At 40.5% G+C, this 24,675-nt stretch overlaps 1 protein-coding gene across 1 annotated transcript in view; it reads left to right on the top strand.

Moving 5' to 3' along the window:
- Positions 1–24,422, top strand: part of elp2 (elongator acetyltransferase complex subunit 2) — a 33,260-nt gene extending 8,838 nt beyond the window's left edge. Inside the window, exons 8-22 of the mRNA XM_017419861.3 lie at positions 1,470–1,616; positions 1,885–1,980; positions 2,905–3,005; positions 10,058–10,189; positions 11,470–11,619; positions 12,002–12,193; positions 12,306–12,375; positions 12,559–12,654; positions 13,928–13,985; positions 17,962–18,034; positions 19,169–19,361; positions 22,309–22,430; positions 22,560–22,702; positions 23,153–23,266; positions 23,768–24,422. Coding sequence (XP_017275350.1) covers positions 1,470–1,616; positions 1,885–1,980; positions 2,905–3,005; positions 10,058–10,189; positions 11,470–11,619; positions 12,002–12,193; positions 12,306–12,375; positions 12,559–12,654; positions 13,928–13,985; positions 17,962–18,034; positions 19,169–19,361; positions 22,309–22,430; positions 22,560–22,702; positions 23,153–23,266; positions 23,768–23,963 — 1,883 coding nt within the window. The 3' untranslated portion in view covers positions 23,964–24,422. The remainder of the gene's footprint in view (positions 1–1,469; positions 1,617–1,884; positions 1,981–2,904; positions 3,006–10,057; positions 10,190–11,469; positions 11,620–12,001; positions 12,194–12,305; positions 12,376–12,558; positions 12,655–13,927; positions 13,986–17,961; positions 18,035–19,168; positions 19,362–22,308; positions 22,431–22,559; positions 22,703–23,152; positions 23,267–23,767) is intronic.
- Positions 24,423–24,675: the final 253 nt, after the last annotated feature.

Below are 24,675 nucleotides of genomic sequence, written 5' to 3'. Positions count from 1 at the left end.
TCTTGAAGATGGATTCTAATACACTTAAGGCTCATCTTATTTGTCTGTTTTAAGCCTCCTGGACTCCTTTGTCCTCCAGCCTGTGTCTTTGAAAATCGATTTCTGCAAAATATTTAGGAGGGCGTCTTAATTCCCAAAATGCACCTCAAGGAGAGATGATCTAAAACGGAGGATAGCGAGCACATAGTAGCTCTGGAAAAGCTTTGCAAAATATTGTCATTTGTATTAGAAATAAAGCCAGGACAAAAACATTATGTGACAGACAGTATTAAAATACTCCTATATTTTGCATCAAAATGATGCAGTTGTGTCACATTTCATATTTCTTGACATTGAGTTTAAATGACAAGGAGGACACCTCCTGTCTCCTCGCGTCTGTCCTCACCTCCTCCTCTCATGTCTCTGCTGGCAGGGACTAAGACACAAGTAGAAGACTTGCTGTTGCTATGAAAATAGTTTGCCTTTTGCACGAAACAACTGTGCGTTGTAAACCAAAAGCTGCCTTGGGTGTGTCGCTGGAGTGTGACACAAGAAACTGTTCAATCGAGGCGAGATCTTCCTGCCTTCAAAGTCCTAAAATTTAACTAAAAGAGCGAGCGAGGGTTGAAGACATTCAGAGGATAAAGAGGGAACCAGTGGTTCGGTTATTTAAAAAGCTCTTTTTTTTGGTTTGTTTAATCAAAAACTTGTTTTGCTTTTTGAAAATTTATTTGGTTTGGCTCTAATCCTTTCTAATTGTCTTCAGAGCTATTTAAAAGGCACTTGTTTAGGTTTACAGTTTTTATTTAACTTTTTTCCTCTCTTTTTAAATAGAAGGTTACCAACTACCACGTCTGAGTCCCATTTCCTACCATTACCCCTCACCCATAATCCTACTTTTTGGCCTTTTAATGCAAAGTCACAAGGATTAGTATTTATTACTTTACCATGAGTAACCCATTCAGAATGTGGATCATCATTTATCACTGAATCTTTTATCTAAACACACGCAGCATCACTGCACTCATACATGTTGTGTAAAACTAGTTCAGTTTGCAACAAACTTTGCATATAATTTTAATTTTGAAACACTTGATAGAGAAGACTAATAATACATTGAAAGACACCAAACTAGACGTTATAGTGTTTGTTGAGACAATAAAATATATTTACAAAAAATAAATAAAAATGCTATCTTTGCATTTGTTTAAAGAAAATCTCACTTTTTAAGGGCCTCAAAACCCCGCCCCTTCGCTTTACATCATAAATACAATTGGGACACCCTTCCTCCCTGATGTGAACGTGAAAACATTGGAATCGGGCTTTCGTCTCTTTTAGCTTTCCAATAGATTTCCATGTCAGTGAAAAAAAAGACTTTCTCTCGTTAATTGACCATAAAGCCGTCCATGCCACTATGTATATTCTGATTTAAGGCGCACGCCGAATGTCTTTGAATGAAGGTTTTTGGGTTTTCTCTCTGGCTTTTTCAGGGGCCGAGCTGTTATTAGCCAGCTGTTCACAGGACTCGCTCATCAGAGTTTGGCGGCTGTGTGCCAAATCTGGCTCCGACACCCGCGCAGAAGATGATCACACCATCATCAAAATGAAAGAGGACGTTTTTGAAGTGAAGGACAGAGGTGAGTGGGCCAGCCAGGCTTGATTACAAAAAAAAGGTGTTAATTAAACAAATGAAAGGATATGATTTTTGAAGGGAAAGGGGAGAAGGACTTCCATAAAGTTTGGTGTATGAGTGCTTATAATAATCAGTACAAAAAGGCTTTTTTTGAACAGTTGAAATGATATTTATGGCCTTTTTTCACCATTTATATCCGTATACATTCTGTACCAGTTAAATCAAACTGATTTTTATTGTATTTTTTTATGTTTTCCTTGTTCTCGCTGCAGAAATGATCTCAGCGTTCGCCGTATCCCTTGAAACTGTCCTGGCAGGCCATGAGAACTGGGTTTATGGGCTCCACTGGCAGCCTCCTGTCTTCAAAGGTACTTTGATTTAAAAATCCACCGGGGAGATGCGCCTCCAATAATGCCTATTTTTAGGACAAGCTGACATCCTGCAGTGATTTTTTTTTTTTTTTTTTTTTTTTTTTAAATCCCTGTATGTCTTTTTTTATAATCTGTGCAGAGTAACAGTAAAAAAAATGCAGTGAAGCATTTTCTTTTAAAATCAGAAACATTATTGATTTTCCTCATACTATTGAAGCCACATGACTGTGCTACACATAAGGTCTAGAAACACTACGCGTCTTGTTTCTTCAGGCAGGAAGAGGTTGACAGTTTAAAGGAAATATCTAGAAGTTATGGGCTTAATAAGCTGTCAAAGAAAAGATGAATGTAATAAATCTTAAAATTCGATATTCTTAAAAACTTCACAACTTGGTCTGGACACAAGCACCTTTTTGGGGCACTTCAGCCATATTTAGATACTATGGCACAATCCCAAATACAAAAAAAAGCTACTAAGATTTCTATAAATTTTATTTATTTTATTTTATCAGCAGCAATTTTCAGGTTTATCAGTTTGTAATAATTAAAATAAAAATGTTGTTGCTCACAGATATTTTGTGTCTAGCAAGCTAATGCCTATTAACTACATCACCATCATCTGCAGATCTTTTACAGTTCCAGTTTTTTGTGCTTGTTTGATGATTTTAGACAAAACGTCAGAGTAGATTTCATTTACCAGTGCAGGCTTTGTAAAGAGAAAATGCTATTAAAAGTTTAACACAGGTTAGTAAGACATAGAAACTTGTTGCCGTAAACTTTATTAAAATTATTGATTGCACACATTTGCCACCTGAGGCCTGTCTTAAACCAGAAAAGTAGAAAACCAGCAGCTGTTGATCAATATTAAGGCTGTTTGATTGTCTTGTATTTATTCCTGAGTGTCTCTGTCTCCCCCTGCAGGCGGCGAGCTGCAACAGCCTCTCTGTCTGCTGTCTGCTTCTATGGACAAAACCATGATCCTCTGGGCTCCCGAGGAAGGATCTGGAGTCTGGGTGGAGCAGGTGAGTGTTGTCTCGACTAGTGGGAGGGTGTTCGCAGCTACACAGACATATTCGTGTAAAAATCAACGACTGCCTTGAGTCCAGACAGGGGTTTTGCACCATCTCCTACACAGTCAGCTCCTTTCTCTGCATTTCTGCAACCTTTCCATTCACCGACTCCCGACATGCTCCCAGAATCCCCTCTCCTGCCGTCGGCGCCCCTTCGTCACTTTCCACTCTCCCTGACATTGAGGTGTCAGGAATAGATGTGATAGACAGTGATGAAGAGGCGCCCGGACCGGCACACCACACAGTTTAGACAAGCCGCTGTTGTCCACCCCGATCGTTCCCTCTTTCACTCTCCCACACACCGAAACCTTCTCTGTTCCAGCCGATTCTGACGTTAATAAGACACGAGATGCAGGGAGGCCGGTGGGAGGAATGTCTCAGCCTTTTTCTGCCTTTCTTCTCTGTTTGTCTGTTTGTTTGGAGAAATAGAAGAAACACAAAAGCTCATTGACGGAGATACCTCACAAAGGATGAGGCATGAAGACAAAGGCGAAAAAAGTGAGGCGTTTTAGTCACGGCGGGCGGCGCTGGACAAACAGACTGTGGATTAACTGGCTGTTTACAATTATTGGGTTGAGAGGTTTAAAGTGGACAGAGGAGTAATCAGAGGAATCATGAATTACAGGAGATAAGAGCAGATTTTATTGATCTGGATTAAATTAATCTTCAGGGTTGCAGTGACCTTAAAAAAAAATGTGCATTAACTATTGAAAGATTAAGGCACCGATTTGTTGATTTGTTTTGTCTTTGGACAACATGGATAACATGCCAAAAATAATCATAACTTCTGGCTTTTATTTGTGCTGAAGAATAATTTAGGCGCAGCTGAACTTGCGGACAGCTTCTTTGAAACGTCCGACCGAAGGAGCTGAACCGATTTCAGTGGGGGCGTTGTGCATGCAGAGACACGTGTTACACATTCTGACACTTGTAATCTGGATTCTGTGCAACACTTTCTGCTAAGTTTGCTGTAAATTTTATCTGCATCAGAGGTTTTGTCAGTGGCTCAGACGATGTCCACTGGGTGTTCAGATTAGTACCGACTTTTCTGTAATGCTTGAAAATCTTTCTTTTTTTATGATCTACTTCAGTTGTGTGTTTTTAATGAGAGCCATGAAGAATATCCTATATTGTTGGTCAAGCCGGTAAAAGTTGTGAAGAATCCATGTTTAGTCTGTTTGCTTTTGAGCAGCTCTTTCCTAATTGTGTCTGTATGGATATCCATTTTCTTTACCTCTTATAAATACCTTATACAGTTTCCCATGTTGTAGATGCAGATACATGAAGAGTGCTGTTCATTTCCAGAAAGGATGCAGATTCTTGTCTTGTTTACTTATAGGAGGGAGGCACCATTTAAGAGATCATGAGTTCCTGTGATCTGAAATTATGGATGGATGGATAGATTGTTTTACTATATTTGAAAATTTGATTTGTACATAAGAAAATGATGAAATATCTGTATATCTCAGTTAGGCTAAGTTTAATGATGGACATGAGCTGGTTTCAGTGGTTTCCGGCTTCTAGTGTTCTTATTTTTTTAATTCAGTGTCTGAAGGCCAGAATGAGCAGAGATCTCAGTAACCTCATCCCTCAGGTTCTGTGTAACTCCCTCTCCTTGTTGTTTATCAGTCAGCTGTGTCGGACAGCCAACCTTTCCTCCTGCTGAAAACGTCAAAATCAGCTGTTGGAAATTGGGTTTTTTTTGGTGCCCATTGAAAAAATTACATCTACAGGAACCCCACCTGTTGCTTCTTTTTAAACACTGTTGTCTTTAAAACTAATGTTTGTGAGAAGTTCCAGAAACTTGTGTGTAATAAACACCCGTTTTACCACGGCAGACAGCACGACTCATCCTGTCAGACTTCCATCGTTGCTTCACGTCATAAAGAACGGACATTTTGCACATTTAGTACTAATAAATGTAGCTGATATCAGTTAGATTTTTTTTAAAAACCGCTTTTGTTGCCATCTTTTAAAAAAATCCTGTTTTTGAACAGCCTGCGGTCTTTCTGTTTTTGCTTACCGCGTTGATCGAACAAATGCGAGTTTGTGAGTGCAGCCTCACCAGCTGACACGCTCATTATGTGCTTATTTATATCTGTGCATGCAGCAACACCTAATTAACAGGTAAAAAAAACATTATAGCGACTTATTCCAGGATGTATGGATCTCAGGTGGTTCAGCTGATGAGAGCAGTGGTATTAGTGGTAGTATATGCGCTTTTTCTCTGAATTTTAACCTGAGTAAAGCTTGAGAATACTTTTTAATACCACACAAAACTACAGTACTTTTGTGTTTATTACACTCTCAGAATCTTATATCAGCCCATGCCTTGTAGTTAAGTATATAACAAAACTAAAACATTTATTATTTGGTAAATTGTGTCATTTAATATTTAGTTATCAGTAATAATTACTAGAGCTGCTAATATTAGAAAAACACATATTTTTGTTGAGTATTGCAGTGAGTTTTTGGTTCATGACACAACAGTGGGTGTGGACCTCAGGTGTAGTGAGGGTCCTTTTGAATTACAGCAGCTAAATATATTATTGGTGTGCCGAGCGCATTTGGAATATAATAGTCTGATTTATTCAGTCCAAGCAGTCCTTTGTGAAATAGATTTTGCACACATTGATGTTGTGTTAATAATTTTTCACGGGATTGTTCAGCCTCAATAATTAAAAATATTTACTTTTCCCTTGCTTTGTCTTTTTCCTTTATGCTCTAAAATTTCTTCTCTTCTAATTTTCTGTTCTCTACCATTTTCCCCCCCCCTCCACCTCTCTCTCTGCTGAGCTCCCAGCAGCTGCGGTTGCACGAGAGCAGGGCTACATTTAACACAAGTGTGGGGGGAAAAATGCACTTCTCTGCCCATCTGCCCCACACCTTTTTTTGTTTGTTTTTTTTTTTGTTCTGAAACGCATCATATTCTCAGGTGGTTCGGGGCTGCACACACACAAGCTCTCGCATTTCTGTTCAAAATGCAAACATTTGAAACGAACAGAGACGGGCTCACACATCCATACATCCCGGACTGTGCCCCCTGAGATAAACACACACACACACACGTCTCTGTGAGCAGAAGCGGCTCACCTCGGCGTGGCAGGCACCGAGAGTGTGATTGCGCTCGAGGGGGATGAGAAAGATTCTACGCTTGATCAGTTACATTTTTTTTTTTGCACCTTTTGATCTCTTCATTCACATCCACGGTGACGAGCAACAAAGACCACAGAGAGGAGAGAGCGTGAAAGTCTAGAGTTTTCTCTCCGACAGACTCAATGATTAGGGCCCGAAGCCGCTGCTGATGTCACTTTTTCTTCTCCGCAACATAAAATTAAAGGGGTCAGAGGGGGGTGACGGAGGCAGCGGCGGCAGGAGACAAGTTTGGTGCAAGAAGGCGCTTCTTACAACTTTCTTCTTCTTTTTTCTGGAGCTTGTATAACGTTTTTGTTGATTGTGAAAATGCACAAATCTCTCTCTTTCTGTTTGAGACTCCGATCTTGCCTACAAAGGAAGCCTAAACTCTAAAGCTCTGTTACTCACACACACACTCACACACACACACACACACACACACACACACACACACACACACACACACACACACACACGTACAACAATAAAGCTCCAGGGCGTTCCATTTTATCTGCGTTTTGTCTCTACCTTTACAAATTAGAATTAAAGGCGTTTGGTTCTTCCTGTGTGCTTTTTTTTTTTTCTTCTTCTTCTTCTTTTTGGCGCCTCAATTATCCAGAACAAGACTCATCCTCATTAAGGTCTGAAGTTTTTGGCGGAGTAAATTGCACAGCACTAAATGACCGACCGTGTTTGTCTTAATTACCTAATTTTTACGGAGAAGTGTTCCGCATCTTCATGCTGATTAGAGTAATTGGTGAGATCTAAGGGACAGCAGGATTAGCAGAGGGGCGGTCAGGACCAACCGCTGCGTTAAAAAAAACCCCCAACTTGGTGCAGGGACACACTGGTAATTAACATCTATAGTTGACCACTGAGGGCTGCCATAATGCTGTGAGGGATTACTCGTTTGTGTTTGAGAGATAACCTGTTTTCAGGACTTTTTTTTTTTTTTTTTTACAGAACTCAGACTTTAAAGGATCAACATCAAGCTCCTGTTATGATTGCCTGCCGCCTTGAAAGGCAGGTGATAATAAGCAGCCACTGGCGGTACTTTGACCACTTTATTCAATATAGTCACCTAAGGTAATTGACATCAGCCAACCCCAAAATGGCTATAAATAAGTCATTTTTAGAGCTACTAAAAAGAAAGCTACATTTGATGTGGTGGTATCCAACAGCTATCCCTTACTCCAAGTGCTAGCACAGGGGTGGTCAACCCTGGTCCTCGAGGGCCACCATCCTGCATGTTTTACTTGTTTCTCTGCTCCAACACACCTGATTTGAATCAATGGGTGATTAACAGACTTCTGCAGGACATGAAGAGGTGATTTAACCACTGAATCAGGTGTGTTGGAGCAGGGAAACAAGGAAAACGTGCAGGATTGTGGCCCTCAAGGACCAGGATTGGCCACCCCTGCGCTAGCAGATCGCATGAGATCTTTGTTGAAAACTTTGCAGTTCAAGACATATTTTGCTAACAGAAAGACAAAGTAATCATTAGAGGTACATACACAGTTGGATAAGTCCCGGGGCCACCCCGATTCAGAATATCCACCACAGCTAGATGACCTCAGCAAAAAACAAAAATGGCTATGAGGCAGTCTAGTTTACAGATAATGAGCTCAGATCTGGTGTGGTAGTAGCTGAGAGTCATCCCCAGTCATCTCCTCCAAGTGTTAACAGATTACATTAAAAACTTTGACATGCAAGGCAGCAGGTGATATGCATTTCTTCAATGAATGCTAGTTATTATATTATGAGCTTATTTATAGATATTTTATTAATTCTAGATAACTGAAGCCCTGATTAAGGCTGGGCAGTTTTTCTTTCTTTTTTGCATTTCTTGTGCAGAAATTATTCAATATTTAATATTAAGTAGTCTGACTTTTGAATTTCGGAGCTGGAAATTGTTCAAGCTTTTTTTTTATGTTCATTTTTTTTATTTTCTGCAAAAATGATATATGCCTTCTCCCCTCCGCAGTCCTGGTTGTATTAGCTCAATGACAAGGCTGTCCAGCAATGAGGAGCACTACGCTTCCATATTGTTCCTCCTCGTAAACAAGACCGATTATGGCGTCTTGCCTCCGTGTTTTTATATGATTTATGGCAGGATCCCGTGTAGGGAATTTTAAAATCAATCTGCTTAATGTTGCATCTCTTTCCCTCAATCTCACTATCTCCTTCTCTCCGCGGATGAATCTCCTCCCTTTATGTCTTCCTCGGCCCCTCTCACCGGAGGATCGAGCCATCACGCCTTTATTTCTGCCATTCGTTCCGCTATGCTTCAGCATGCACACCGGCATTATTTTGAAGGTCACTGATGACCAACGATGAGCCTACATAATTGGCGGCCTCCCTTTCCTGTCTCGGATAGATGACAGGCGTGCCGCTGACGACGACTGTTCTTCTGTTGGTATCAGTCGAGCAAGACTTGAGTCCGTCCCGTGTTTTCTTTCCCGTCCATAATCGAAAGTCAAACACAAGCTAATTGAACAGATATGATGTAGTTAAATCTGGATTTAAAGTGCAGTGGAGGGAACAGTGCAGTGGTCTCGAGCGATGGTTATTTTTCTATCGATTAGAATTGATTGTTCCATTGGGGTGAATTTATCTCTGCTTTATGGATCAGGAAGGCTTTTATTGGTTTTAATTCCTGATGGTGGTGAGTCGTTAACCTGCTGGCTTTAAAGACAGATTTTTTTTTTAACACCTGCCTATTATTTCTAAAAATAAGGTTGTATTTTTTTGTTTTTTTCCAAACCAGGTCACAGTGGCCTAAACAAAAAAAAAGTATTTATTGTAAACATTTTGACATTTTGTTGTGCTTGAATCCTGCAGGAGATATTGTACTTTTGTCCTGTTTAATCATTTTTGAGTATGATTCCTTTTTGTTTGTTTGTTTTTCTGATCTGTTTCTTTCCCTTTTCCAAAACTTTAAAGGAGCTTAGAGTGAGTTACAATGACCTTAAATGGTGGTAAACAAGGGAAACTTTCATTTTGTCAGGGTAACTGTTATGTTTACTTAAATTATAAAGGCACCTTTGTCCTAAAGACTAATTTGAATCCACAAAAGTGATTGCATAATTCTTTGTATGCACAAAAGCAGAGATGGCCATGATTGGACAAGTACTGAAAATGGTGAAAGAGTTCTTTTTTTATGTTCTGCCGTTATTATGTTTTAAAATTGAACAGTTTTCTGTTTTTTTTGTCCCACATAGTTTTTACTGACAATATGAACAACAGTCAGAAACTCCAAATCCAGTTATCTGTCAGTTTTCTCAAGCTGTGCAATATTTCATGGTTATTTATTTAATGTGATATGTTGTGCTTCAATAGCTTTGCTATGTGTTAGACAAATGTGTTTTTGTTTGGTTTATTCAACTCTAATGAGTCCCATTTTACATAATTTCTCATCTGATTTGTCAGCTTAATCTTCTTTGCTTTCTTCCCCCCCACTTCTGTCCACCATTATGAAGTCTGTTAGTTAACGAGTCCTGGAGGGAGACAAAGAATAAATCTGACAAGCCTTACTTTTTTCCCTTCACTTGTTTTCTATAAAAGTCCAAATTAAGTCTTCACACAAAACAAATGAGCTTTTTACAGTGTTGTTTTCTGACATATTGAATAAGATCAGGTGGTAAACTCGTGGTTTTGGTAAAACATAACTTGATTCTGTTTGTATTTCTCTATGTGAGGCAGTTTCGTTCCATACATCGTGCTGCTTTCGTGTGGGCAGAAATCAAATGTTCTTTGTCCACCTGATGGTATACGTCATTAACAAATGTGTTGGAAGCGCAGATGACTTCATGGTTCTGATCAGTACTGATTGTCACACATGAATGTTTTTTTTTTTCCTTTTACACCAGGTGCGTGTAGGGGAGGTGGGTGGAAACACTCTGGGCTTCTACGGCTGCCAGATGAGTCCCGATGGCGCAATGATCGTGGCTCATGCTTTTCACGGAGCGCTACATCTTTGGTGCAGGGATCAGGACAAAGAGGTGAGAGCCATGCCTACACCTACACCTTTTAATCATTTATTCAGATTCAGATAGCTGTTAGAGCTGGTTGTTGGTGTTTTCAAAGCAAGAATTTAAACGGTACAAACATCCATCATGACCAAATGTCCATTCTTGGCCTTGGAACCTCCAATAAAGTGTTTGTCTTAACCCAGTTTTACTAATATCTTTACAGCTAAATCTATTCTTCTGAAGCATGCGTGTTCTAAATGTTGCCACATAACCTTCCACAAGAACTTCACTTGACTTGGATGGACAAACTGTAAAAAATTACTATAATTTCTGGACTATAAGCCGCTATGTTGGGAGGGCATGTGATCAGACACACAGTCACAGAGGAAAAGAGTGGTATGCTGGTCACATGTCCGTCTGCCAGGCAAAGTAGTGCCGTACAACAGCGGAACAAACCAAAACAAATCCTTTTATGATATCACAAAAAAATCATGAAAAATCCGTAGCAAAGCTGCACCGGAATGTAGCGGCTAATGTATGAACAAAACAGGATTTCCCCCTAATTTCAGCTTGTGCGGCTAATATTCAGGTGCGCCTTGCAGTCCTGAAATTATGGTAATAAAATTTTTGCAAGACTTGTTCTGAAAATGCAAGTATTTGTTGAAAATTAAGGGAATAAATACAAAAAAAGGGTCCTTTAAAATGTATATGGAATATGGCGGAAAATCAAATGCACAAGGGTTCAGATTAAGTCAAAATATGTGATACTTTATTAATGTAAAGGCAACGTGGTTTAAAAGTCTAAGTACATCCAACATTATTCATTGCAAGTTGTCACAAAGCTCAAAGCCCGACTGCCAAACTTTTAAGGATTTGTCTTTTGCTCATGTACCACTGTTTCACTACATTTTATGAAACTTCACCTTTTTTTCTTACCATCCTATTAACAAGCAAACATAATGAAAATTTCCCATCATTAAGGAAGTTAGTAAGATGTAACTATAGTGCGTTTCTTTGCTGCTGCACCATGAGAGTAATTAGTCTCTCTGGCGCTCATTTTGACTGGTTTAGTTTGTGTCAGCATTAGGCGTTCCAGGGAGCAGTGGAGGTTCACAGATGACTGAGATTAAATTACAACCAGTAGGACAGTACAGTCAGAGTTTAGTACAAACACGGAGGTGCTGCTAATTAAATCAGATGCTGCAAAGCAGATCGGTTTCACCGCGGTGCCTTCGTTAAGATGTACTTTTTGATCATGAGCAGGTTTAGGAGCTTATGAATTTAAATAATAAAATGCTCTCTGTGTCCAGGGAGAGTGGAGACCAGGAGTCGTGATCTCAGGTCACTTTAATGCTGTCCAAGACCTGAGCTGGGATCCCGAAGGCGAATTCCTCCTCACCGTGGGCTCAGACCAGACCACCAGACTGTTCACCCCATGGAAGAAGCAGGACAGCAAACAGGTGAAGTCAGACTCAGACTTTCTGCAAATGTGCCAAGAGAGAATAACACTGGCACATCTGCAGGTAATTTACATTGATGTTGTTCAGGGTTTTTTTTTAAGACCGTCTTGGTAATAAAAAGCTCCTCAGCAGTAATTATATCTAAATTTATGTCATCTGTAAGAACCCTGTAAATTTTAAGATGGAAATCTTTTGCCAGAGGAGGAAAATCAATAATGTATTTAGCTGCAAGTTTCAGCACCTGGATTGATGGTCAAGAAACCAAGTTGCAAAATTAAATCTGAGATTTATTGAAAAGGGCTTCACTGGCCACCACACAGTCAGATCTGCAACTTTTAGAATATCTTTTTTTTTTGTGTGTGTGTGTCTTTCACCACTGCAGACAACCTGGCATGAAATCTCCCGCCCACAGATCCATGGATATGACATGCAGTGTCTGTCCATGGTTGGGAGGTTCCAGTTTGTGTCAGGAGCTGACGAGAAAGTCCTCAGAGTGTTTCAAGCGCCTCGTAATTTTGTGGAGAACTTTGCCAACGTATCGGGGACTTCAAAGGAAAAGCTGCTGGCTTCCAGCGTGAGTTGCCCTCTGCGCTCAGATTAGATCTCAGCGAAGCTTTCTCTGGAGTGCTAAATTAAACCGAGTCTTTTATTTTGTGAACGCCTTTGCTTCCCCTGTCCCCCGCCAGGACTCAGCCAGCCTTCCGGAAGGAGCGAGCACACCTGCTTTGGGACTTTCCAACAAGGCAGTATTTCAAGGTAAAGTGCAAGCCCTGCAGCTCACCGTTTCACTGCTCACCTCAAATTTTATCTGATAATCACTTTTCATTCAAAAATCAATTTCTCTCCATACAGTACTTCGAAACTACTTGTGCCCAATTGAGTTTATAGTGTTTTTATTTATTTTATGTAATATAATTGTCAAACAATATTGTTTTACAGGTGACCTTGCCCCCAGAACCAATGAAGAAGGAGGACAGTTCAACAGCATATCTGACCAATACCAGGAGTCTTACTTTCATCCTCTCATTCTCACTGGTATGGTAAAACTACCAAATCATATTTTCTTCCCTAGACAAATCCTTCCTCCTCCTTCAGTACTCTTCATTGCCATCCTGTGAGCAGTCCCAGCACACATCTAAGAGGTTCTTTTTGCACGACAGTTGTACTTTTAAGGCACAATAAAACGAGTCCAAAGGAACTCTCAAAATTAAATTCACACCCACAAAAAAAATACAGGCTGTCATCACTACAGTGTAGGTGTTTGGAGTACAAAATATCCTAAATGCATTCTGGGAGGGCAAAAAGGCTTTCAGCAGCTGGTTCAGAAAGTACACAGAAAAAGGAAAAAAAAAATCAAGCACCAAACAAAAAAGGGAAAGTCAATAAAATAGAAATTAATTGTTGGAAATGTGCAAATGGGAACAGAAATAAAAATCAAAGTTTAAAAAAAAAAAAAACACAGAAGAAAGAAACATCAGCTCAGCTTTTTAAAACCCCTGGGCTGGAGGGTGTTGGGCGGGTGGGGGGGCTGTCATCAGCATGATTGAAGCCACTACTTCATCTGCAATGCTAATTAGATCGCAGGCTTATGTGGCTGCAGAAGTTTAAGCATCGATAACCCCGGGCGGCGTTTGCATCAACTGAGTGTGGAGGCTGTTGTTAACAATGTATTTCCACTTGTTAGACTGGCTTCTGTAGGCAGGCAATAGAATGAATAATTAGCCTCAATGGTGAGCTGATGACCAATAACAATAACTTACAGAGCGAGGAGTGTAATTTTTTTTTAAATTATTATATTTAATACAAAGGCAAGTCATGCATGGGCAGATTCTGTTGTGAGGAGGAAGACTGACTCTGGGCTAGATTTGGCTACCCTTAAACTTCAAGTATTGCAGATGAAGCTTCATTACGTCTAATCTTTTTAGGGAAATAAAGCAGTTTATTGGTAGGACTGGGGGGCTTTTATGCAATCTAAATACAAAGAAGAAGCTCATTGTCTTTAGGTGATCGTTATGCACTCTAACATGTCTTTTCTCACTAACTTTCTTTACTGTACTCTGTTGCTTCTTTTCTTTTTAAAGTATGCGGTGCCTTCTCCATAACTTGTTACTAGTACAGGGATTTAAAGAAGAAAAGATATGTTCACTTGAGTGTAATTTTTATTTATAAATTGGAACTGATTCTATTTGAATTTCATAACTGCTCAATTTGCAGAGCCTTCAGTGGTTCTTGTGTATAGATTTGAAAGTGTGCAGATAAGTCTCTTTTTTTTATACATTTCCTAATATGTGTGTGTGTGTGTGTACAGAGCCACCACCAGAGGATCATCTTCTCCAGAACACACTTTGGCCTGAGGTCCAGAAACTGTAAGTGTTACAATATTTTAGCTGTACATTCCTTTCAGTGCCTTTAAATGTGAAAGCAGAAGCTGATAAAAGGAAAACAAACTATACAAATGAGGCTTTTTCAGTTTTTGTTTGTTCATTTTTTTTTTTTTTTTGTGCCCTTGGATTTTTCTGTGAAATGCTGCGTTGAAAGGACCCGAATTTCTCAGCAGAATATTCTACTTCTGAGGCTTTTAAAAACTCCTGGATAGTATTTGCGACATGTTTCGAATCTGTTGGGCTTCTGACTGAATCACTTCAGCGGTATATAAAACATGCTTGTAGTTAAACCTTAAGAATTTACTCCAGCTGCTTTTGTTACATTATAAAAACAACACTTATTACATCTGAGCCTCGGATGCTTCTTGGTGTAAACATGTGCAAACTGAAGCTGAACAGGAAGGTTGAAGGCGATCCACCTCTCAGGGAGGTAGTCACAGAGCTGAGTTGGTGAGTGTGTGTGAAGTGGGGGGGGGGTCTGGCGTGAGCAAAGCGATAACGTAAACAACAGAGCTGCCGTCACGCCCGTGTGGGAAGCCATCGTCATATGTGTAACCACACATCCTTCTGGAACTTGTCCAGCTTGATTACGTCACGTGTGAACGACCAAGCCATCGTGTGTCACTGGAACCTCACATTCCCGTTCCATCTTACCGCCGTCGAAGCTCACGTTAGGAGTCATTTTAGGTCTTCTCCGTGTTTTTCCTCTCGTTGCTGGTGTAGCTTCTCAGTCATCCAGGTAATGGTAAATCCAAAAAAGGGTGGAGTTCAAGCTTTTAAAGCTTTTAAAGCTTGACCTCCAAACTCTCTCCTTTTTGAATTGAGAAAGCTCCTCGGATGAAGAGCGAAACATCTTCAGCTGCAGAACAGAAGTCCAGTTATTTAGTTTTTCACTTTGAACCTGTTTTGGTTTTTCCTCTTGTGATTTTAACTCTGGTTGATCTTGGTTTCATTTGTACAAAGTGTCATGCTTTCAGAGCCGCTCTGTCTTTTTTGTTCAAGGTCTAATCTGGTTTATGAGTGGTTTAAACCTCGTGGTGGAGGCTCCCCCCACCCACCCCTGTATTTACTCTTGTGAAATTCTTTTTTTTCATGCTAGACTTGAATGCTGATATGCCTACCTCCCGGAGAGTGTTCTCACTTGACTGAATGTTAAGAAGGGTTTTTTTTTTTTCCTCTTCACCATGGAAAGAATCCTGTAATTATCCACTAGTGGTGTTCTCTGTAGATATGCAGGTCTTTTTATGTTGCCAGAACCAATGATTGGAGTCTTTCTTTTTCAGTATGTCCCAAACATTTAATGAAGCACACTTCTGCTGTGTCTCGTGCTTCATTATTGTTTTTCACCTGCACTAAGAGCTACTTGGAATCACACTTTTTCTTTTTACCTGCTCAACAAGCACAGAATATTATGGCCTCCAGTTATTAAACAATTTTACTGTACATTATTTAATCTGCAGATTGTTTCATTATTTTACAAAATAAAACAATCAGAACTCATCTCCAAATGATTGACCTTTTTTGTCTCTAAATCTTTGCATAAAAATCCTTCATTACCACTCTCCATGATGAACTTAATAATGTGAAATGTATTGAATCTAAATAAAAAATATTTATTTGTCGTATTTTGAGCTAGAGATGACGGCATTTGTAATGTTCAAGCCTTCATTGCATAAAAAACCCAATACAGACGCATTAAAGAATAAATTCTCCTTGGATAGATCACATTCTTTCAAATCAAATAAAGAACTTTTGTCGAAATTATGAATTTATGAGACACAGACGGCTTTTTGACGCTGAAAAAGTTTCTGAATCTTGGAAGAAATGGGATTACTGCGTTGCAGGATGGTGGCACGAATAAAAGCCTTTTTCTTTCATTCCTAAATCCTTGAATCGTACTTATCATTCCAGCTTTAGTAAGGCCGGTGTTTACACCAATCATTACGGCTTACATGAAAAGGTTCGGTGGCTTTCTTGTTCTGTTATTGTTAATCAATATTGCCTTCATTCAAAAGCTGCCATCTTAAACTGCTCAAAGATAGTGGTGCTCGAGCCCAAAACAGACTCGGTTTAATTATTTTCCACTGCATCTCAGTTGGGTTTAGGTGGAGATAATACTGTACGGGTGTAAGCCCTCCTGCATTTTCTGTCTGGAGGTGTGTGAGTGTCTTGTGAAAAACAGCTGATGATCTTTCTTAAAGAACCAGACGGGAGGACATGCAAATGGTTGTGTTGCTGTTTAAGTGTGCTTGAATGCATCGCAATGTCTGCAACAGTCTCACACCATCATGCACCCCCCACCATGCTTCACAGTGGTAACATACAGGCTTCCAACTCGAACAGAAATATATTTCCACCTGTCTAATCTTCATTCATTGCGTTCCTGGATCCAAGCAGTTTTCTCGTTTTTCTGCTTATGTTGTGGTTTCTTGGCAGTAGTTTGACTCTGTAGTCCTGATTTACACAGTGTCTTCTGGAGGGTTATTGTAGCTTGTGTAGACCCCCAAAGTGCAGTTGCTTTTATTTTTTGGTCTATTAATCATAGCCGCCTTGTCTATTATGCATTTGTTTGGAAAATTGCTTGTCAGCATCCTTGGAAATCAGTGCTACGAACACGCAAAGATGCAAAATAAATGAATAATGTCCTTGAATTAGGGCTAGCTGCTGCATTTTCCAATATTATCTTAGCTTCAACTAAATACCACTCGTTTTTTATTTTATTTTAAATTTTCATCCTACAAATTCAGAAGTTTGGCACAGCCTGAGTTTGCCGGTGTGCCAACGAGTGGAATCCTTCCAGGCTGTACATGTGAAATTATGTGAACAAACAACCAACTAAATAGTTTTATGTCTAGTTTAAGAATGCAAGAAGTCCAAGGGAATCACTTTGACAAGACAGATTTGGTATTGAAAATCCGTTTAGGTGATTACAATGTTACAAATCAGAAATGTAAAACGTTTTAAAACACTTTAGTTAATTTGTATGTTTTCTACATGATAATAAAATTTAGAAAATGGTAAATAAACCAACAAGAGCATCTGTTGCATGAGTGAATAAACTCTAAAAAAAAAATAAATTACATTAGTTTAATTCCCTATAAAGAGTTTCCATGTGGACTTTAATGAGGCAACATTTCCAGATGGAATTGTGTTTGTTTGCTTTTGCCCCAAGGCTTTATTGTTTCTGAAAATAGTAGATTCCCAAAGACTCTTTATTGTCATTCCTTACTTTTCTGTCAGCCAATCGGAATCCAGCTTTCTGCTATCCCATGAGCCTCCTCTTTACGGTGAATATATTGCCTTCATTTGTTGCCAATGCTAAATCCATTTACCAGTCAATCCGCTATAAACATGACGTATGACGTGGCCTTTTATTTGAGGTGTGGACAGTGTGTGTGTGTGTGAGATTGTTGAAAAGCATTTTTTTCTGCCTCCATTTGGCTTCACCTCTTGAATCACTTAGAACATAATAGAAACATTAAAATGAGTAAGTGATCAAATTATTTTTGTGGTATAAATAATGCTCTCGCCAGTGTGGCCAAATTGCTGCGATGTTTGAAAGCTTCCTGGTAAAAGAAAGATTTCTTTTTCTCTTGAACTGCCGATTGTGGTTTTAGTTGAATTTAAAATGACCGGGTAATGGCAAGCTAAAAGCAATTAGTCTCAGAGTGACTGGCTGCTACATCATCATTATCTATCTTAGATAGCAGGAAAAGCACTATTCAACACGGATTTTATTTTTTTTATCATCTGTCTAATTATTACAAGTGGTAATGGCTTAAGTTTTTAAGGTTTTTTATATTATCCCTTAGAACAAGTTATTGTTAAATCTAGTTGTCAGACTATTATCATGTTTCTGTTTTAGTTAACTTTTTTTTCTGACATTAAATTTGCCCTTGTCCTCTCTCTGGGGCTGTTCGTGATCAGTTTCTGAATGACTGCTCTTCTTTGTCTCCAGATATGGCCACGGCTTCGAGATGTTCTGCCTCGCGTCTGACAGCGCCAGGACGCTGGTTGCATCCGCATGCAAGGTCAGTAGTATAAGATGCACTCCACAGACTACAACCCCAATGTTAAAAAAAAAAGTTGTGACTTTATGTAAAACGCTTACAAAAACAGAATACAACAATTTGCAAATCTCATAAACTCATACTTTATTCGCAATGGAACGTAGTTTAAACATTTGATATGTTTATATTTAAAAAGGGTTCCATTTGTACACGTGTGAACACCATCCAGAAATGCCGCTTTGTTTATGGGCTAAAATTAATTTAAAATGAACTGAGGTAAAGTGGGAAAGTGTTCTGTGGTCAGACGAAAACTGCTCACGCCATGTCCTCCAAACTAAAGAGGAGAGGAACCATCCAGCCTTTTATCAGTGCACGGTTCAAAGCCTGCCTCTCTGATGATATGGGGGTGCATTAGTGCCTATGGCAAGTGTAGCTTAAACATCTGGAAAGGCACCGTCAATGCAGATAACTATGTACAGGTTTTAGATCAACATATGCTCCTATCCAGTCGATGTCTTTCTCAGGGAAACCTTATATATTTCAGCAAGACGAGGCTAAACTGCATCCTGCATCCATTACAGCAGCATGGCTTTATCGTAGAAGAGTCTGGGTGCTGAACTTGTCTGCCTCTCACCCACTGAAAACATTTGACACATAATGTAATGAAGAATCTTGTAAAGAAGATCCAGGACTGTTGAACAGCTAGAATCCTGCATCGGACAAGAATTGGACAAAATTTCTCTCCGAAAACTTCAGCAGCTGCTCTCCTTAGCTTCTCGATGCTTACAGACTGTTGTTAAAAAATGAGAGGATGCTTCGCAATGGGAAATATGGAACTATTCATCTTTGAGAAGTTGCTGCCATCAAATTCAAAATTACCTTATTTTTATCAAAACATAGTACAATGTCTTAGTTTAAATATTTGATATGTTTCATGTGCTCTTTTGGGAATAAAATATGGGTTTAGGAGGTTTTGCAAATCATTGCATTCTGTTTTCATTATATTTTACACAATATCCCATCTTTTTTGGAATTAGGGTTGTATAGCAGAATCAGAATTTTATGAATAATCTGCAAAAAGAGCATTAAAACTAAAAGAAAAGCAAGATTCTGGACTGTCCCTTAAATATGAAACTATCTGCGATGTTGTTCCAGGCATCCAAGGCCGAACACGCAGCAGTGCTGCTGTGGAGTACAAGCACGTGGCGTCAGTTGCAGAGGCTGCAGTATCACACGCTCACAGTCACCCAGATAGCCTTCTCACCTGACGCGCAGCTCCTATTAGCTGTGTCCCGAGATCGCACCTGGTCGTTATGGAGACGGAACCTGCCAACACCAGAAAGTGCAGGTGAGAAAAGTGGGCACGCTTCAACAAAGTTTAGCACAAATGTCTCATATGTTCAGTGAAGTGATATTTTATGTTCAAAAAGCCAAAGATCAACTTAGCTGTGACGACATGGAGAGAATAGAATAGGGAGATTGTGAACATAATTTGCATCTTCTTGACTGAACTCTGGACAGTAATTTTGGGTGAAAATGCACGGATGCTGGGTGGCACATTAGCACAGTGGTGCGGTGGTTAGAGGTGTCGCCTCCCAGCAAGAAGGTTTCAGGATCGCTTACCGACCTGGGGCCTTTCTGGGTGGAGTTTGTGCACACGTGGGTTTATTCTGAGTACTCCGGTTTCCTCCCAGAGACCAAAAACATGCATGTCGGGTTCATTGTTAACTCTAAAATTGTCCCTAGGTGTGAGTGAGAGCGTGAATGGTTGTTTGTCTCGTTTGTGTTCCTTTGATGGACTTGCGACCTGTCCAGGGTGTCCCCCGCCTCTCACACAGCGAGATAGGCTGGAGACAGGCACCAGCTCCCCACAACCTGGAAAAGAGAAGCATGTAAAGAAAATGGATGGATGGACTGATGCTGTAAGTGTTCAGTGTTGATAGACTGAAGAGACGTCTAAGGCATCAACATCTTAGATTTATAATCACTTCTATCATTCGTATTTGAAGTTTTCCTTCTGTCATGACTACGTCTTTGTATTTTATTGCAACCAGTTTTATGTAAAACCATAAATGCCTTCTAAAATGTTTTATAAAACTCCTTCTAGGTCTTCACTACTCATTTTATGAGTCCGAACAGATGTGGACATAAACTGTAACTGGCTGCCGGAGACGCGCATTCACAAGGCGGTAGTTGTAGATCTCAAATGCAGCGCAGCTCACGAAGAGATAATAGTTCTTTGTGGTGCTGTGTAAACACGTTTCGATTAATTACAAATCTGTTTGACTGAATTTCAACACAAAAATACAACATCGGGGGAACTTTTGGCAGACACCAGCCATTTTCAACTCAAATTAATTAGAATAAGGTAAACCCTCAGAGCGCATTTGTTCCAAATTGAATTCAAAGTCAAGCTGGCCTTATTGGAAGGACTCCACTAATTAATACTGTGAGGAGCCAAGCAAATGATGCATTGATTGTAACTGGTCCAAAAAAAAAGCAGCTCTTGAAGAAAAAGCTGTTTTTACGAACACACTATCCCAATCATGATCTTTTAGTTTAGCTGCTGTCAGTATTTTAGTAAAGGCCTAGCATTCCTTGAAGCACTGCGTATCGCCTGCCACCTTTCATTTCAGAATCATCTTTATGTTGAAAATTGATGGAGTTGTAGCCGTTTTGGTCAGCCTTATGCGAGATCTCTTGAGATCTTGCGAGACATGGTTAGCGTTTAAAGAATATTGCAAGGATGACCATCAGCTATTACCACAACAAACTGAATTATAGCCATTTTTATGTGGCGGTGTTGGCCATCTTGAATCGAGTTGACTCCAAAAATGAATGAGCTGTAGATGTCAACCTAATGATTGCCTTCTGAAAGTTTCATGAAAATTTGTTCAGTGATTCATGAGATATTTTGCCAACAATACAGACAAGCAAACACACACACACACAGAGGTATGAGAAAAAAACTTTATCACTGCTTTGCTTCCATAGTGGACAGTATTTCTGTTGTTTCAGTGTCCCTTGTTGTCAACAGAATTGTGTTCCTGTAGATGTTTTTTTTTGTATGTGAACATCTCTGCAAACAAATTCAGACAAATAACTCAATCCTGCTTTCATGATGAGTAGAGCACAACATTTAGGCCCAGAGGATTACCTGCCAGCTTCACCCAACGCATCATGTCACTGTTTTTACTCCGGATGGTCTTAACGCGCATCGACACACGATAACCAGTCTCGCATTTTCCCGTTCGCCTGTTATGGCAGCCTGCACAGAGGCACAACGGTGGGTGGGTGGGTGATTTTTTTTTTTTTTTTTTTTTTTTTTAACCGGAGGACGAGAGGGGGAGGAAGGTCGGGACTCCCGTCTGCTCCGGTTGGCTGCTGAATCACTCAAGGTGATTGTGAAGAATGCAAACACGGTCTCGGCGGCTAGACGAGGGGAAGGTTAAACGAAGCCGGTGCACGTCAAACAAACACACTCCCTCTGTTCACACACCTTCTGCGTACCTGTTTTGTCTCAGCATGTCGGCTTTATCCACCAACGTTTTGCCCTCCCATGTGGTTTACGTCATTTTTACTTTAGTCCCCCCCCCCCCCTTGTATGCACTTCTCTGCCCGTTTGTGCAAAGGATATGTCCTGCTGTGACTCGTCTCTTTCCTTTGTCGGCTCATCTTGTTTTCATCTTTGTGTGATTGAATTAAGCAGCCATTATGCCCTTCAGAGTCCTGCTAATGGATGAAGGTGCAACACATGTCCGTCCCGATCGGTGTGTGTGTGTTTTTAAACGCACGGGCGCAGCGAAGTGGTCAGCTTGGTTGTTTGTGAGGTTTTACAGCTGTATGTACATGCCAGCTCACTTTGGTGTGTGTGTATGGGTGGCAGCGTAGAGCAGGAGTGCTGCAGACCCACAGACAGGCAGCTGCCAGCAGCATACAAACAAGCTCTCCGGGGAAAACCAATCTGGGCTCTGAAATGACTTAGGCCGGGGAAATAAACAGCAGCAGGTCATAAACCAAAACTGACTGAAATAGAGGGCTGGAATGAGGTTCTCTGTCTTGTTGGGTTGTTTATTTGTCGCCCAGGAGAGGCTTTTTGTGGCCACAGAGCAGCAGCGAGGCAGGGATCCAGACATGCTGATGTCACGCTGCAATAATCAGAGTTTAGCCATTAGCTCATCCTCTGCTGAAAAGGAGATAAATGAAATGTGTCGTTTGGCTTCTATCACTCTCGTATTGTGTTTTGAATTCAATTCTTTTTGCATCCTTTCCGTTGCTGTTTGTTTCCCCCACAGAGCCCGCCTTCTCTCTGTACGCGCACACCGGCAAGGACACGGCCGTACACAGCCGGATCATCTGGTCATGTGACTGGAGCCCCGACAGCAGATACTTCGTCACATCCAGTCGGGACAAGAAGGTAAGCATCAAATGTTGGTCGTTTTGTAAAAAATAGAAGTTGTTTTGAAGGTATTAAAGTGAGAAAAACAAATGTCTGCACTTTAAGGTAATAAGAAAACTTAGCTTGCTCATTTTTCTGTGTTTTCAGGTGATAGTGTGGGGTCCATGCAGACCGGAGTGCTCTGAAGACTCTGCGCCTCCTCCTGAGATTAAACCATGTTCTTCGGTTTTGGATGTGGGGGATTCTGCTACAGCTGTAGCTTTCTGCCCCGTATTCTGCGCCGATAACAGGTACGCACTGATTCAGCTGGATTTCTTCTTGTGTAATGTCTAGTTTTGCTTTGACTGACCAGTAGACAAAACAGTTTAGTGAAATGGCTGCAAGGACTATCCTGTAAAGTAATTAAAATCCTAATAAATAATCTTTTAATACTTGCTGTACAAACTGTGATGCAACAACTCTTAGGCGTGATGTCACTCCCTGTTTTCCTTACCACAAACCTTTTTTTAAAAGAAACACATAGTGATGTAAAACCTTAAAATTGTCTATCAGATGACATTGTAGCCATTTCTGCAATTTCTTATGAAAACACTCTTGCTCAATATTGGATTGTTTTTAAAAGTATTCCCTTATTAAGGTGTAGAAATAGGTCCTGGCTTAAAAATGACCAGAACTTTCTTTTTAAAAGTCTGCTGCTGGTCTGCAGTTCCTGTACACGTCTTCTCTGGTACCTCCCACAGCTTCCTGCTCACAGTTGGCCTGGAGAGCGGACGGATCTTGCTGTTCAGATGGAAACCTGGACAGGATGACGCTTCAGGAAGTGACTGGATCCGCTGTGGAGAAACGGACACCTCGTATCCTTCCAACACATCATGTGAAAGTTTATCTCGTTCACCTTTTAAAAAACCAAACAGACCCTCCAGTGGCCTGGGCTTTACATGCTATATGCAGTTTATCACAGTAGCAGTGGTTTGGGTGCAGTGTGATGTCTGTTGAGAAGCAGAAGCCTTTTGTTATGTTTTGGCAGAAAAAGACAAAAGGCCGGAGGAGTGAGTGACCACTCTGAAGGCAGCAGCAGGTAGGACAGGGAAATCGACCTGTACTTTTGTGTTTTTCTGTGTGGGTTGTATCCCACTTGGTGTTTGGGTTATTATCTGTAGAGCACAGAAAGCCAGCTACACAGGAGGATTTTTATAGTGACTTTATATTAGAAGGATACAGCTTTCCTGACAAGTGTCCCTGCAGCTTACAGCCATCTTTTATTTTTCTCAGTTTGACTGTTCTGTCAGTTACGAGAGATAGAACCTAAGTAAAGAAAGTATGGTTGTTTCCTTTCATCGCACTCCCTGCCGTAGACAAAGCCACTCGTTGGCAGTCAAGCGGCTCCGCTGGAGGCCCCGAGCTGGCCGAGCAGGTGTAGAGGACAGCGAGACGGACGTACAGAGTGACAGTGAGAGAAAACTGGAAGAGGAGAGCTCCTGGGTCCAGCTTGCCAGCGCCAGTGCCGACCACTGTGTCAAAATCTTCAACATCAACAAACAAGCTCTTTAGCACCACCACTGACACCATCATGTCTCTTGCGCGCAAGAGAGAGACTTTTTCTTTGACTGTGGGCCACCACAGAGGACCACAGCTGCTCTGTCACAAGCCGTCCAGGCCCGGTGACAGCCAGTCGGGTCACGGGTCACTCAAAGGACAAACGCCCCGCAGTTTGTCTGCACGAAGCTGAACGGATCTGATGGGTGGGAGCAGGAGGGTAAAAAGCACCATGACCTTAGGCTGGGATTTTGTTTGGACACTTCAAAGTGTTTTAGATTCAGAGAAGAACACCACGCTGGAAATCCACACGGACTGCGTACTTACACAGGCTCTCAAAGAAAACATTTGGGTTTGACTGAGTTCTGGAACCGAAATGAACAGGAAAATTGCATTTTCTTTTGTCTGTTAAAAGTTTCATGAACTGCAGAATTTGTTGTATCTTTACTTTTGAATAAATGTGATTTATTGGCAGTTTGGCTGTTAAATTAACTAAAACATATCAAAAATTAAATATGGTGTGTTTGCCCAGATTTATATTAGTCGTGTGCTTATAGGGTCGCGATGTCTCGTGTCTGATTGCTGCAGGTGGTGTTAATACAGAAAATCATTCTGCACCACTGTTGCTGAATCTTTGGACTTGCCTTTAAGATTTGCACATGATAATTTTATTTTTTATTCATATACGTGAACATCACGTAAACACGTATTAATTGAAGTTTAGCCT

Source organism: Kryptolebias marmoratus, linkage group LG5 (assembly GCF_001649575.2).
Source record: "Kryptolebias marmoratus isolate JLee-2015 linkage group LG5, ASM164957v2, whole genome shotgun sequence".
Lineage (NCBI taxonomy): Eukaryota > Metazoa > Chordata > Actinopteri > Cyprinodontiformes > Rivulidae > Kryptolebias > Kryptolebias marmoratus.
The sequence above is the reverse complement of the archived record's forward strand: the minus strand, read 5'-3'. Positions and strand labels throughout refer to the sequence as shown.